At 57.6% G+C, this 15,164-nt stretch overlaps 2 protein-coding genes and 1 long non-coding RNA gene across 9 annotated transcripts in view; 2 read left to right on the top strand and 1 right to left on the bottom strand.

Annotated features, from left to right (window-relative positions):
- Positions 1-4,580, top strand: part of LSR (lipolysis stimulated lipoprotein receptor) — a 14,647-nt gene extending 10,067 nt beyond the window's left edge. For both annotated transcript variants that reach the window (XM_059905039.1, XM_059905040.1), the window contains 5 exons: positions 2,853-3,014; positions 3,165-3,224; positions 3,324-3,455; positions 3,712-4,346; positions 4,441-4,580. In XM_059905039.1, coding sequence (XP_059761022.1) covers positions 2,853-3,014; positions 3,165-3,224; positions 3,324-3,455; positions 3,712-4,346; positions 4,441-4,476 — 1,025 coding nt within the window. In that variant the 3' untranslated portion in view covers positions 4,477-4,580. The remainder of the gene's footprint in view (positions 1-2,852; positions 3,015-3,164; positions 3,225-3,323; positions 3,456-3,711; positions 4,347-4,440) is intronic.
- Positions 1-6,014, bottom strand: part of LOC132353676 (uncharacterized) — an 8,041-nt gene extending 2,027 nt beyond the window's left edge. The window contains exons 1-3 of one of the 5 annotated variants that reach the window (XR_009499066.1): positions 4,911-5,065; positions 1,393-1,574; positions 1,028-1,172 (exon numbers count right to left, since the gene is read on the bottom strand). This is a non-coding gene — a long non-coding RNA (uncharacterized LOC132353676). Of the gene's footprint in view, positions 1-1,027; positions 1,575-4,364; positions 4,780-4,910; positions 5,066-5,947 lie in introns of those variants that run through there. The other 4 variants (XR_009499065.1, XR_009499062.1, XR_009499063.1 and 1 more) reach the window with 4 other exon arrangements.
- On the top strand, positions 5,197-15,164 carry USF2 (upstream transcription factor 2, c-fos interacting). Of its 2 annotated transcripts, none has more exons than XM_059905044.1 (10): positions 5,197-5,790; positions 6,061-6,107; positions 6,218-6,336; positions 6,473-6,592; positions 7,093-7,243; positions 7,368-7,455; positions 7,792-7,850; positions 14,038-14,132; positions 14,289-14,417; positions 14,514-15,164. In XM_059905044.1, exons 1-10 carry the CDS (start codon positions 5,726-5,728, stop codon positions 14,601-14,603), a joined length of 963 nt encoding a protein of 320 aa, XP_059761027.1. In that variant the 5' UTR covers positions 5,197-5,725; the 3' UTR covers positions 14,604-15,164. The 2 variants fall into 2 exon arrangements, with proteins under 2 accessions (XP_059761027.1, XP_059761026.1); XM_059905043.1 differs by having other exon boundaries at positions 5,198-5,790; positions 6,473-6,673.

Raw genomic sequence — 15,164 nt, 5'->3', positions numbered from 1 at the left:
GAAAGTGGGCCAAGGAGGACCTGCTGTTTTAGATTATCATTTACATACTTCAGCTCTTCACTTATTTTTTACTTTTCATTTATTTTGAGTCTTTCCTTTTGAAAGTATAATTTATGCACGTGGTAAAAAAAAAAAAAAAAAAAAAAAAATTCAAATAGTACAAAACATTATTCACCGGAAAGTAAAACTCCCTTTAAAAACGAAATCTTGGGGACTTCCCTGGCGGTCCAATGGTTAAGACTCCACGCTTCCACTGCCGGGGGCACATGTTTGACCCCTGGTTGGGGAACTAAGATCCCACATGACACGCAGGATGGCCAAAAAAAATAAAAATAAAAAAATAAAAACAAAATCTAAGTGAAAAAGGTGAGAAACCAAACAAGGTTTACAGCCCCAGCAAATTTAAGCATCTTTTAACAACCCACATCCACAAAAGCACTCCAGATTTCCCACGGATGCCGTTTCAGGACACATCCAGCGCCTCAGAGTGGGTACCTGCAGGCCTGGGATTAGACGTGGGACCAGAGATGGAGGGAGAAGCAGCAAACAAAACAGGGGTGGAAAGGAAGAGAGAGTCTCCCTCTTCCAGCTGCCCCGTTCCCCTTCCTCAGGGACCTCAGCACTGCCGGTTCCCTGGTTGCCTTCCAGAGAGCATCTGGGTGAACCGGCACCTCTGCACTCAGTTGTTGGGAAGTTCGCATGACTATTTTCATCAACTCTGACATGGAAGTTTACACTGGCTACTTTCTTATATTCAGACATATTTGCTCTCTTGTTCCTTGCATTGAAAGTGGGCCATGAAAGCATACTTCCCTACTAGTTCTTAGTGCGGGCACCTCACCTTTTCCTTCATCACTGTCAAGTTCACCATATCTTTAGTTGATGAAGAGATGATGTTGGTAGATAGAAATAAATAACTTTACGTGTTAGGAGCACCTAGACTATGGGAGACCAAAAGAGGGACAGACCTGCCCCTCTCCTGGCACCTGCTGATTTCTAGGCCAAGGTGGTGGAAAGAATTACCCACGTAGCTCAGATGGCTGTGTGTTGGCATCCTCATATTTAAGGTTTCCACGTGCCATAACTCCAGTGTAATATGGTCCAGGTAAAATCATAGGCAGTCGTTGCAAGCTTGGGCAGGTGGAGGTTTGAGGCCTGGCTGGACACCTTACCTGTTGGGAAGCCCAGTGAATGACCTCCCCTCTCAGCCCCAGTTTCCTCCTCTGTAAAATGGGGCCATGGTAGAGCCCGCTGTACAGGGTGAGTTGGGATCCGGTGACCTGGTGTGTCCCGCATTAACTGCGGGGCTTGGCCTACATAGAGCGTTCCCCGCCCACTAGCTGTTGGACATTGCTGCTGTCAGCGCTGGTAAATCAGAACCCTGCCACTCACACCATGTGACCTCAGACGAGCCGCTGGTTTCCTTCTCTGCAAGGGTCCCGCCGTCACGGGGGCGTCGTGAGCATCAAGGGAGCACTGTGAATGCAGGCCCAGCACGGGGCCGCGTCTCAGTCCATGCTGGCTAACTTTACGGTCACTGAACTCAGCGGTGGGCAACCTGCTTCATCGCGGCCCTGAAAAAAGAAATCCACTGCTCTCTGGAGGCCCATGCTGGCCATCCCCTCTCCCTCTCATCATTTTTAGTGAGAGCTTCTTGTTTACTGCTCGGGCGGTGGGTGTTGGTCATTTCACAGGTCGGGTGGAATCCCCAAGGGCTGCAAACAAGTTCGCAGTTACCCCACTAATTAAGGCTGGGACCAGGACTGCAAATGCCAGTCCCAGGGCCCCACTTCCTCCATCCTGAGACCCTGTTACCCCAAACCGAGGTCCCATTAACTCCCTGCCGGAGGCCCTGTTGTTTCTGTCACAGCCACAGTCCTGCTGAGCTGTCCTGGAGCAGCATCTCCCACAATTAAATATAAAAGGGCACATCAGCTGAGCCGCTGAAGGGCTTCTTCGGGGCTGGGTGGGGTGGGGCTGAGCACTGAGCCTTCTGCTTCCCAGCTGAATCAGAGGTGAAGGGAGCTTTCTGAGCCCATCTCCCCACTCCATCTTCCTGCTGGAGTCCCGGGGAGGAAGTGACTTGCCCAGGCCCGTGACTTTTGCCTCAAAGCAGCCACCAGAACCCAGCCTCTTGCCTGGGGAGGAAGGTGGCAGGGAGAGGAGGATTTGCCCTTGAGCTGTCAAGCCTAGAACCAGGCGGGGGCGGGGTGGGTGCAGCCCCCAAGTGGGAAACGCTACAGGAGACGCTTTGCCGCTTGGCTGAGGCGAGTGAACGCTGAGGCTCCCAAGCTCCTGCCTCAGACTGAGTCCCATCACATTTGGGTCTGCAAGACCCTGTGGGGAGGACCGAGCAGGCGTGAGAGGGGAGCAGGCATGGGATTCCCCCCGCAAGATGATCCATTTTTCTAGAGCAAGGGCTCAGCTGCCAAAGGGAATACTTGTTTTCAGGCTTGTGAGCTTTATCTATAGGGCGCCTCTGCCCCTGTTGCTCTGTAGGAATGTAGGTCCAGGGTGGCCGCACCTTGTGATAAGCTGGCAGGAGAGTTTGATGTAAAACCTTGTCAGATGTTGGCAAACCATCGAACTGTCAAAACATACTGGCCTACCAGATCAGGGCCGCCGGCTGCCAATATGCACCCCCCATCCTGAAACTTCTGTGAGGAATGGCACAGGAGGTGTGTATTCAATGAAGCTGATGTCCCCTAACCTCAGGGACCCTGCAGAAACCAACCAAGCACCTAGGGAAGCTCCTCAGCCCGGGGGGGGGGGGGGGAACGGGGGGAGGGGGGGGGTGGGAAGAAGGCATGTGGCCCCTGGGGGCCTTCTCATGCTATGTGTGTCCTCCCCAGTGTATGCTGCAGGCAAAGCTGCCACCTCAGGCGTCCCAAGCATCTACGCCCCCAGCACCTATGCCCACCTCTCCCTTGCCAAGACCCCGCCGCCCCCAGCCATGATTCCCATGGGCCCTCTGTACAACGGGTACTCTGGAGACTTCGACAGGAATAGCTCAGGTGAGGTCAGGGGGAGCCGGGAGCAGCTGGGGCAGGGGGTAGGCTGGATATTTGGCCATTAAGGGGTCTGGGGCTGGAAGGGGGGATTGGGGGCAGAGGAGAGGGGGCTGGGAGTGCAGGGTTTTGCTCCTGACAGCCAGTCTCCCCCAGTTGGTGGCCACAGCTCCCAGGTACCCCTGCTTCGTGACACAGACAGCAACGTGACCTCTGGTGAGAACCAATCCTTATGAGGTTGGACATGCCTATAGGGGAGGGGGCTGGGTCAGCATCCAACCTCCCAAACTGATCATCTCCAACTCCTGTCCCTAGAAATCCGTAGTGGCTATAGGATTCAGGCCAACCAGCAGGACGACTCCATGCGGGTCCTGTACTACATGGAGAAGGAGCTGGCCAACTTTGACTCTTCTCGACCTGGTCCCCCAAATGGCCGTGTAGAGCGAGGTGAGGAGCCTTGGGGTCTGAGGGATTCTTGTGGGGGTTGGGGGAAACATGTCTCCCTGATACCTGCTCCAAATCCTGGACACAATCCCTCATTCCCTACCATGGCCACAGTGAAGTGTATGATCATCACTAAACAGATGAAAAGCCTAGGGCCCCCTTGAGAGTATATGAGCCAAGTGGGTGACACTGCTGGACCACAGGGCTCCTGACATTAGGTCCTGACCTCCTCCCACCAGTGACACCTTCCTTCCCACAGCCATGAGTGAAGTCACCTCCCTCCATGAGGACGACTGGAGATCCCGGCCTTCCCGGGGCCCTGCCCTCACCCCGATCCGGGATGAGGAATGGGGTCACCACTCCCCCCGGAGTTCGAGGAGGTGGGAACAAGAGCCCCCCCTGGACCGGCCAGGGAGTGGCTGGGGGGCCGGGCGGCCCCGAGCCCGTTCTGTGGATGCTCTAGATGACCTCGCCCGGCCCGGCTCTGCTGAATCAGGGAGGTCTCCCCCAAGTAGTGGGAGGAGAGGCCGGGCCTGTGCACCCCCCCGAAGCCGCAGCCGTGATGACCTCTACGACTACGACCAAGACCAAGACGACTCAAGGCACTTCCCACACTCCCGGGATCCCTACTATGATGACTTCAGGTCTAGAGGCCGCCCTCATGCGGACCCTAGGGCCCGCTACCACCCTTCCCGGGACCTTCCAGATGATGGCTCCAGGTCTGGGGACCCCCAATATGATGGGCAGCTACTAGAAGAGGCCTTGAGGAAAAAGGGGCCAGCGGAGAGAAGGAGACCTTACAGGGAGGAAGAAGAGGAAGCCTACCACCCTCCGGCGCCTCCCCCTTACTCTGAGACTGACTCCCAGGCCTCACGGGAGCGGAGGCTTAAGAAGGTGAGTGGACGGCCCTACCTGGCTCTAAGAGCCTTCCTGGACCCTCTTCTCCAGTCCTCTCCAGCTCACATCCTTCTTTCTTTTTCCCTTGCAGAACTTGGGCCTGAGTCGGGAAAGTTTAGTCGTCTGATCTCAACGTTTTGTATGTAACTTTTGTACTTTTTTTAAAATTTGAGGAACTATCGATGATCTTCTCCTCCTAAGACTAATAAAACTTATGATCACAAGTCCTAAGTCTGGAGGGAAGCGTTTGTTTTGCTGCGCGAGGTGGGGAGCCCGGACAGCTGCTGTGTGTCTGCAAAAGGCCGCATGTCCAGTTCTCTCTTGGGACTTGCGTCCTGATCCAGGAGGAAAGGACCGGCTCTGCCTTCCCCATCTCTCGGCGGCCAAGAATACGTGCCCCACGCTGGCTCCGCCCCGCCGAGACGTGCGCGCCCCCGGCCCCGCCCAGACGTGCGCATGCGCCTCGGGCCCCCGCCTTCGCGCACCTCCGCGCGGCCGCCGGGGGCGCGCGTGCGCGCTCCTCTCCCCTTCCACCCCATCCACCCCTCCCCCCCGACCTACTTTTCTGTCTCCAAACCCAGCCGCCTGCCTCGTTCCCGGCGACCAAAGCCCCTCCTCCGGGTTCCCCGGCGTTCCATCCGGGCCCGCGTACCACTCGGGCGGCCCGCCGGCGGGTGCCGGGGCGGCGGCCGCGGAGGCAGCGGCGGCTGCGACCTCGCGCCCCGCCGACACCCGGGCCCGCGCGCCCGCCCTCCATCGGAGACAGACAGCGCGCGCGCTCCCCGGGGGCTGCCCTCCCCCCCGCGCGCATCGGCCTCGGGCTCGCGCCGCCGCCGCCGCCGCGCGCGCGCAGCTCAAGTAAAGGAGGAAAAAAAAGGGGGAAAAAATAGAAAGCGGCGGTGGCTGCAGCAGCGATCCGCCGCCGCACTGGGCCAGGCCGGGCGGCGGACGCGCGAGCCGGCGACCCAGGGGAGAGGCTGCGGCCATCCAGGGCGGGCCGGGTTAAAAAAAAAAGTCGCGGCGGCGGCGACTACCCAGGGAAGGAGGCCCGAGGGCCGCGTAGAGCGGGCGGGGGGCGGCTGCGCTGCGTCCCGGAGCCTAGAGCCGCCGGGAGCCGGCCGGCGGGCGAGAGGGCGGAGGCGGCTGCAGGAGCGGCGGCGGCGGCGGCGGCATCTCCTCCTCACATGACCCCACTGTTTGTCCCCGTGATCAGCGCGAGCGGCTCCCGTGTCTCCTCCGTCCCCTCCTGCCGCGCGGCGTGAGCGCCGGGCTCGGGGCCCCCCCGGCCGCCCGCCCCCTCCCCTCCCTCCCTCCCTCCCCTCCCCTCCCCTCCCCTCCCCCCCGGGCCCGGCGCCCCCCCCGCCCCCACCCCCCCCATGGACATGCTGGACCCGGGTCTGGATCCTGCTGCCTCGGCTACCGCTGCTGCTGCCGCCGCCAGGTAAGGGAGCCCGGGCGGTCCGCGCCCCCGCGCGCCCTGGCCCCGGCCTTTCGGCCTGGCGGCCGGGCCGCCATGATCCCGAGCGGCCGCCGGGCCCAGCTCAAAATGGAGGCCGCGAGGGAGGGAGGACCCGCGCGAATATCCCTGGCCCCCGGACCTGGCGGTGCCGCAGCCCCAGACTGGGGCGGGCGGGATGGGGGCCCTGCACCTGGGCGAAGGGGCGGGGGCGCGGGCAACCTTGACCCTCTCTTCTTCCCGTCCTCCCCGCAGTCACGACAAGGGACCCGAGGCAGAGGAGGGCGTCGAGCTGCAGGAAGGTGAGTGGTCGCGGGGCCCACCGGGGCCGCGACCTGCGCCCGGGAGGGCACTGGGAGCGCCCTGGCCCGCGCCACCTCTGACCATACCCCCTACCCTCCTCCGACCGCAGGCGGGGACGGCCCTGGGGCGGAGGAGCAGACGGCGGTGGCCATCGCCAGCGTCCAGCAGGCGGCGTTCGGCGACCACAACATCCAGTACCAATTCCGCACAGAGAATAATGGAGGACAGGTGAGCCTGCGGGCCGGGAGACCGGCGGGCAAGTGGAGGGTTGAGCCCCGGGTAGAGTGGGCGGACTGGGAGGGGCTCGGACCTGGCCCCTACCCGGGCCCCAGCGCGGGTCTTCCTTCTCTGCCGCCCCCTGCAGGTGACATACCGCGTAGTCCAGGTGACTGATGGTCAGCTGGACGGCCAGGGCGACACAGCAGGCGCCGTCAGCGTCGTGTCTACGGCTGCCTTTGCGGGGGGGCAGCAGGCTGTGACCCAGGTGGGTGTGGATGGGGCCACCCAGCGCCCCGGCCCCGCTGCTGCCTCTGTGCCCCCAGGTCCCGCAGCGCCCTTCCCACTGGTAGGTGCCCAGCAACCCCTGGGGGGATGGAGAAGGGACACTGAACTCTGTTCTTGGAGAGCCCCAGGGGGTGGGGCACGTGGGACCAAGATGCTGCCTTCAGGCCCTCAGGTGGAATCTCTGTTCTGCACCGTGAAACGTGGGGCAAGACCTTTGGAACCTCTTTTTTTTTTTTTTTTTTTTGTGAAAGGGGGATCACGGTAACAGGAAAGTCTCTAAGAGTTAAAAGTGGGTCAGTTCACTAAGTGATTGCTGAGTATCTGTCAAGTTCCAGGGCTGTGAGACACAGGGCAGAGTGGCACACACAGAGGGGTTCCCCACTCTCCCTAGAGAATGCAGTAAACATCAAATATGGCAACTAGGGGATGGATTGGGGAACAAAGATGGCTAAGGGTGGCCTCTGTCCTCCTACTCCCTAGGCTGTAATCCAAAATCCCTTCAGCAATGGTGGCAGCCCGGCAGCTGAGGCTGTCAGTGGGGAGGCACGATTTGCCTATTTCCCAGCGTCCAGTGTGGGAGATACCACGGCTGTGTCCGTACAGACCACAGAGCAGAGCTTGCAGGCTGGAGGTAAAGGAAGGAAGGGGCCAGGGCGGAAGGCAGGGGAGGCAACAGACCTAGCAGGGAGGGAAGCTCCCCCAGCCAGTTCCGACTCTGTCACCAGTTTTAGCACTAACCCCTACTTTTCCTGCAGGCCAGTTCTATGTCATGATGACGCCCCAGGACGTGCTTCAGACAGGAACGCAGAGGACAATTGCACCCCGGACACACCCCTACTCCCCGTATGTGCAGGAGACCTGGTCCCAGGAGTAGGGGACACTGGGAGGGCCTGGTGTGGGGGCCCAAGGAAGGGAATGTGTTTCTGGAATCGGAGCCAGGCAGTTGAGTACACGGCAGGCAATTGGTATATTTTTTGGTTGGTTTTTGTTTCTTTGGTTTAAGTAAAGAAAATACCACATTCTCTCTTTCTCTCTCCCTCTCTCTCTCTTTCTTTTTCTCTTTCTTTCTCTGCATATGGATATGTATTGCAGAGATCATTTTTAAGTCTGACTCCTCAATAAACGTTTGGACCAATGGGCTGGAGGTAACATGCGCCTATTTTTTCTATTCTCTTCTAGGAAAATCGACGGAACCAGGACACCACGGGATGAGAGAAGGAGAGCTCAGCATAATGAAGGTGAGGTCAGGGTGGAGCTGCTGGGCCTCACGGGCACAGCCTGGCCCGGTGCTTGGAGTCGCAGATCAGCAGGCATGCGACAAGTGCGTGAGAAGTGCTTGTCGAATGCTGGAAAAGCGGAAGTGTGGAGGTTCACTGTCAGGAGCAAGCAGGCAGGAGGCGTGAGCTGCAGCGTGTTTATCAGCCTGGCTAGTGACTTTGAATTAATTACTAATATTTTAAATGGCAAGTTGCACATTTGTGTATGGATTTCCTGCTCCTCTTGGAAAGTTGGGTTGGTCTGGCTCGCCTGGACCTGCCTTCCCGCGAAGCAGCTGTTTTGCTCAAGCCCCCCATGCCCCTGCCAGCCTAGCTTCCAGAAGTAGTTCTGGTCTGAGAAAGAGCACATCTGAAGATGAAACTGCAAGAAGTCCATGTCTCTGGCTGAGGCCAGAGCATGTCCAGGGGACACTTCCACGCAAATAGCCATCATTCAGCAGATATTTCCTGAAGGTGGATACTAGGCTGGGCAGTACATGCCCCGTGCCAGGTCTGGGGCCTAGTTTGGGGTGTCCAGGAAGCTCAGAGTAGTTCAGGCTGTTTGACTGAACACTGACTGGGGGATCAGGTGATGTTTCCCCCAGGGAGGTGGCCTTTGGGAGTGCCTGTCCAGCAGAGGGAAGCACAGGAAAGCAGGGTGGAGTGAGGTTGCTTCGTGGGTGCTGGTTTGGTTCAAGCAGAGGTTCTATGTGGAGTGCTTGGGAGGAGAGAGTTGGGAGGGTCAAGGAAGGCCTTGAACGTCAGGGTGAGGGCCTGAGAGTCCTAAAGGTGTTTGATTGAGGGGTGGGCTTACGCGGCTGTGATTTAAGCTGCTCAGTGAGTTCAGGCATTCATTCAGCACGTACGTACTGTGTGCCAGCCCCTGTTCTAGGCCTCAGATACAGCCGCAGATAATGGAACAGACACCTTGGCTTTCACAGGGTGTTCATTCTGGTGGGAGAGACAGAAACTACAGAAAGCTACAATAAGACGTCAGGGAACATAAGTCATGTGTCACGTGAAGGAAGATGAGCCCGGGTAAGGAGATGGAGGGTTATGGCGGCAGTGTGCTCTGTAGGCCTCTCTAGAAGTGACGCTTGAGCAGGGGCCTGAATGGGAAGAGTCCCAGGCAGCGAGGGACAAGCAAGTGCAAACACCCAGGCCTGGGCTGGAACAGACTTGGTGTGTCTGAAGAAGAGCAGGTTTCAGGAAAGATAAGAGGAAGTTGGTGGAGTCGTGGGTGGCCTGGCCAGGGCCAGATCACGTGGGGCCTTGTCAGAGGCCCTCCCAGGGTCCCCATTCCTAGATCTTTATTCTGCTTCGAGGGGAAGTAAGCAGAGGGATTGTGTGTGGAGGCTGGATGGTGAGGGTGATGGGGCACCAGAGGCTAGGGAAACAAGAGGTGACTGCAGCTGTGGGCCTCAGACAGGGCGGGGCCTGAACGGGGCTCGCGGGGGCCCGAGCTGTGGGGCAGAAGAGCACAAGGTGCAGAATCAGGATTTCGTGAATCAGGCTTTCATGACGGGGTCAGGTTCATTTAAAGGGAAGGGGTGAGTGTGAGCTTGGTTTTGGGTGTGACGGGTTGCAGGGGTCTCCAGCTGGCTACCTGGGCAGTCCTGGCTCTACTGCGTTCTGGTCGTATGACTTTAGGCTGGTTCTTAACCTCTGCGCCTGTTTAGTCCTCTTAAGAATGCGTTCACACGACTACCCCAGAGGCTCATAGTGGGGGTGCAGCACGTTGAGTCGTGAGCCCCCAGCAGGGTGGTGTGCCATCTGGTAAGACCGCAGCTAACGACTCTGTCAGGAGACCAGCCAGCCACCCTCCACCCTACTCTCACTCTGCCTGTCACTGGATTAATCCAGCTCCAAAGTCTTGACTCCTCCTCATCCTGTAAAAATCAGTCTCGCTCGTGACCTTGCCCTTACCCTCCAGCTGTGGCCTGCCCACTCTCTCCTAACCTGCAGAGTGTTTGACCCACCCTCTGCCTGGCCTCCCTGTACCCTTGGCAGTCTGGCTCATTTCTCTATCAAAACGGCTCTATTTAAGGTCACTCGTGATGACCTCATTGCCAAATCCACTGGCTTCCTTTCCCGTCTGCGCTCCAAGCATCTGACCCTGCCCGTTCCCCTCCTTTCGGGAATGTTCCTTTCTGCTCTACCTGCTCTGATTCTCCTTTCCAGCCTGCTCCTGAGAGCAGGGCTTCCCAGTCACGGCTGTCCTCACGAGGTGCTGAATGGGTAGGTCGGAGGGGGAGCTTGCGACTCTGTGTTTCAACAAGTTCCCCAGGTGACTCTTCACAATGGGCGAGTTTTGGAAAGTGCTTTGGCTGTTAGTGTTTCTTGAGGTCCAGCCCCTTCTTCTAGCGGTCTCAGGAGGGTGAAACATCAGGCCCAGGGATGGTCAGTATCCCCGAGACCCTATCCCTGGTTGTCGGTGTTTGTCGTTTCTCCCGGGAGAGCGTCTGCGAGCTTTATCCGGAAAAGTATGTGATTCCAAAAAGGAGAGACTGCCCCCTAATGTCCTCCCAGGGCTTCCCCCGCCCCCTGCACTGCACAAAGCTGTCTTTCTGCTCCATCTCTCTGGAGCCCCTCTGCACCCATATTTTGAAGTGCCCGTTCAAAATCTCCATTTCTGGTTGTCCTTGAAACACCTCACACTCAACTTGTCCAAGACAGAACCTTCTGTCCCTCCTTCCCAAAGCCTCCCTTTTCCAGAGCAGGAAAAGGCACACCTGTCATGATTACCCCAGCCAGACTTGAGAGCCAGGCCACTTCAACTCTGCCCTCTTCTTCCCTCACATCCACAAGCCCTGAGACGCTGTGCCGAAGTGGACCTCAAATCAGCTCTGTCTCCTTTTTCCCTCTTTCCCACATTTCTTGGTGCCACAGGGGCCCATCTCTGGGCCGCAGATGCTTCAGGGGCCTGAGGGAGTCAGGATACTTGGTGTGGCAGAAAGGGGAGTGGTGATCCCTGTGGAGAACTGGGGTCTGCGTGTCTGTCCTGCCTGAAGGGTGGCCTCATGGTGCCAGCCATCGCTGCTGTGTCAGAATTTGGGCCCACTGCTGCCAGAACCTCTGAGAAGCCAGAAATCCAGGTCTTTATATCAAGTTTGATTTTTGAGTTGCTTTTTCTATTTCATCGGTTTCCACTTGTACTGTTACTAATTTATTTTTTCTGCTTAATTTGGGTTTAATCTGCTGGGGGTTTTCCCCCAGCCTCTTAAGATGACTTTAAGCCTTTCTTTTTTCTCAATTTAAGCCTTTACAGTTGCAAATTTCAGTCCAATGCTACTTTAGCTATATCCCATTTGGATAGGTTGTGCTTTCTTGTCATTCAATTAAAAATATTTCTAGTTTTCCTTATGATTTCTTCTTTGATCCATGGGTTATTTGGAAGTGTGTTGTTTAACTTACAAATGTTTATGGATTTTCTGGCTATCTTTTTGTTACTGATTTTTAAGTGAGTTTTGTTGTGGTCAGAGAACATATTCTATGTATATAATTTCAGTTATTTGAAGTTCGTTGAGACTTACTTTTACGGCCCCAAATATGGTCTATTTTGGTGAAAGTTTCCGTGTGTGCTTGAAAAGACAGTGTATCTGCTGCTGTGTGTGGAGTGTTCCGTCGGTGGTAGCTAGGTCAGGTTGGCTGACAGTGTTCAGGTTTTCTATCCTCATTTTTTTATCTACTTGTCCTGTCAATTGCTGAGGAGTGTTGATGTCTTACATTTGTGGATTTGCCCATTTCTCCCATTAGTCCTGGCAGATTTTGCTTCTAAATTGTGTTTTAAACGTTGTATAGGTGTGACTTAAGCCTTCTGAGGAATGGACATGGCCTTGGTTTTGACTGGTCTTCCTCCATTTCAGTTGTGCCGAAGTGGTCTTCCCAAGCCACAGGCCTGACCACATTGCCAAGAAAGGCCCTAGACTCGAGGGCCTAGACCCCTAGGGGAAGAGAAGACAAGGTCCAGACCTGCTAGCAGGGCATTCAGGGCTTCACAACCTGTTTCTACAATCTATTCCTGCCCCCCCTGCGCCACCCCCAGCACCCTCCAAGGTGTTTCCATATCACCGTTTCTGGGTTTCTTGATGCCTGTCTGCCTGATGTCCTTCCTCTCAGAAACCAGCCCAAATGTTTCCTTTCTAAATCCTCCTCTGAAGATATACCCCACCTCACTCTATGCAGAATGCATCGTTCCACCCTGGCGTTCCCCAGGCCCTCGATACAGTCTTCAGTTATAACACACAGTCCTGTGGCGTCGGTGTCTCGTGTTCACGTGCATGTCACGCTGGTGCTGTGAGTGCCAGCAGGACAGAGGTTGAGTCCGCCGTGGACTTCAGCCTCGCGGAGTGCCCTGCACACGGTAGGGCAGGCAGTAAGTTTTGAAGAAGCAAATGCGAACTGCTGTCCCCCGCGGCTTGAAGTGAGGAGTGTGTGGGGGATGCGGCTGCAGCGCGGTGCCCAGGCTCAAGAATGCCGGGCTGCGGGAGGGCAGCGAAGGAACCGAGCAGCCATCTCCTCTCGAGCTCCTCAGCTGGACCCCTAGAATGGAGCGCGCTGCTGAGGGACGTGGTGGGCGGTGCTGCCAGGCCTGGGCGGACCCTTAGCTCCACTGCTGTTTTGGGCCACAGAGTCCCCAAAGACCGTAAGACAGGGTCGTCCTCGCTGGGAAGGTTCACTCACCGCGGTGGTGATGGGGCCCAGGTCTGTGCCCTCGCTGACCCCGGGGCCAGGGTCAGGCAAAGCTCAATACTGGGCACCATTCTTACCGTGGTAGGGAGAGGTTTCGGCGGAAAGAGAGGAGAGTGAGGGAGGAAGCGAGTCCACGTGGGAGGGTGTTGTCACCGAGGCCAAAGTGGGGGGTACTTGGCAGGACCGGTCAGCAGCGAGTGGGCAAGAGCAAGTGCCCGGAGAAGACAGTTGGATGTGCCTGTTAGGGGCCAGGCCCATCCTTTGAGGGAGCGGCCGGGTCGAGGGGTGGGGCTGGCCTCCACGGAGGAAAGGAGTCAGGGGCATGCTTCTGGCTCACCCCAACTTTCTCACGCTCACCCAACCTCTCCCCCAGTCTCCCAGCCCTGAGAAAATACCCCTTTGCCCTCCTTGCCAGGTCCCACCTACAGTCCCCGCTCCTCTCTAGACACCACCTGCATTTGTCCGTGGGCTGCCCTGGCAGGGGGATGAGAGTGTGGGTGAGAGTCGCAGGGGCAGCTGGGCTTTCTCGTGTGTCCCCAGCAAGTGCCTAGTGCGAAGGGCTGGGACAGCTTTGTTCAGTGAGCCCCAAACCAGGGGTCTCAGGCTGCCGCGCAGGCAGACCCCCGGCCGCCGTCATAGGCCGTGACGGGCCCGATGAGAAGGCAGGGCGAAGACACGTACGAGTCCCGCCTGAAGGGGGCAGCTTCCCCGCAACTCAGCAGACAGTGAGGTTGTGGTGTTTTATGAAATAAGTCACAAATCTGGACTTTTCAAGTGAAATCTGCCAGTAGTTTGTCAAACCTGGTCTTCAAGAGAGGGTTCGTAGCGTTTCTTTCTGGGTGACCCAGTGCCCTGACGGGCCAGGCCCCTGAGAGCTGCAGTGCCAGCCGGGGAAGCTGAGACTTGCTGCGGGGGCCCTGGAAGAGGACTTCCAGTGGAGGTGAGACGTGGTCAGACCGTGATTTTAAAGATGAAAAGAGAAATGGGATCATGGGGCCCAGAGCTTTGGGGAGACCCGAGCACCGTGGAGAATCAAATGCAGGGGCCGTGGGGACTAGAGAGGGGTGCCCAGGTCCTGTGTAAAGGGCTCTGGCCCATTCTTGCCTGCCAAGAACACGTGCCCACTGTGGCCACAACTCCAGTTTTCAAAAGAGGCCAATTGTTAGGTGAAGTTTCCTAATTTTTAAATGTTGATTCAAATTTTTGAAAACGCGCTGGGCAGGTAAACAAAGCGAACCCTGCAGCCCCCCAGCTGTCGATTCTGCCTTTAGGTACGTGTGGCACTTGAGGGTTCCTCTTGAGGAGCGACGTGGAGTGGGCTGGAGCCAGCTGCCTGGGTTCAGATCGGAGCCCCGCACTTGCTGGCGGTGTGACCTTGGGTGGCCTCGGCTCTCATGGCATCTGCCTTAGGAGGTGAATCGCCCGGCACAGAGGGAGTGCTGTGAACACAGCCTTGTTCTTGCTGTTCTTACTGCAGTGGAGCGGAGGCGGAGGGACAAGATCAACAACTGGATCGTCCAGCTTTCAAAAATCATTCCAGATTGTAACACAGATAATAGCAAGACAGGAGCGGTGAGTGCCCTCGGGCCCTCAGTGCTGTGGTGGGCCCGTCCCCCAACCCCCTTGCGCAGAGTCTGCCTGACCGCCAGAGGCGGGAGTCGTCCGGGGCTGAGCCGGTGGGCGGCGGCCGGCGGGCAGTGCCCGCTGATGCTCATGCCCACCCCCCAGAGTAAAGGAGGGATCCTGTCGAAGGCCTGCGACTACATCCGGGAGCTGCGCCAGACCAACCAGCGCATGCAGGAGACCTTCAAGGAGGCCGAGCGGCTGCAGATGGACAATGAGCTCCTGAGGCAGCAGGTGAGCGGCAGGGCTGGGAGGGGGGCGGGGCGCGCCCAGGAGCCCCGAGCCGCGGGGAGCCAGCCCTGGCTGCCTGTGCCCCGTCGTGTCTGGCAGATCGAGGAGCTGAAGAACGAGAACGCCGTGCTCCGTGCCCAGCTGCAGCAGCACAACCTGGAGATGGTGGGCGAGAGCACCCGGCAGTGACGCCCTCCGCCCCGTGCGTGCGGCGGGGGCCGCCTCCGGGCCCCTGCCGTCCCTTTCCCCAGCCCTTAGCACAGAGAGGGACAGACGCCCCTCCCCCAGCTGCGTTTTTTTATAGTAGATTTTTAACAAAAAATGGGGAGAAATAATGCATTTCTGTGGATAAGCGCCCACTGCTCTCCTCAACTTGGAAACAATATCCTCCCTGCCCGTCTGTCTGTCTCCCTTCTCCTGGCCCCCACTCAGCCCTGGCACTTCTAGTGGTCTCACCTGGAGGCAAGAGGGAGGAGGACAGAGCCCCTGCCATACCCCACTGCCTCCTTGGACTCTAGAGGTACTGAGACAGGGTGCTTATGGGAAGGAGGGGAGCCTTTGGGGGGCCAGCCCTGGGGCCTGGACCTACGCAGGGAGGCCATGTCCCACCCCACCTCTTGTTTCTGGAACCCTGCTCCCCTTTGGGTGTGTGAGTGTGTTCTAATTTTCTTTATGGAAAAAATGGACAAAAAAAATAGAGAGAGAGGTATTTAACTGCAATAAACTGGCCCCATGTGGCCCCGCCTTGTC

This window comes from Balaenoptera ricei, chromosome 19, assembly GCF_028023285.1.
Source record: "Balaenoptera ricei isolate mBalRic1 chromosome 19, mBalRic1.hap2, whole genome shotgun sequence".
NCBI lineage: Eukaryota > Metazoa > Chordata > Mammalia > Artiodactyla > Balaenopteridae > Balaenoptera > Balaenoptera ricei.
This window is presented reverse-complemented; position numbering and strand designations above follow the sequence as displayed.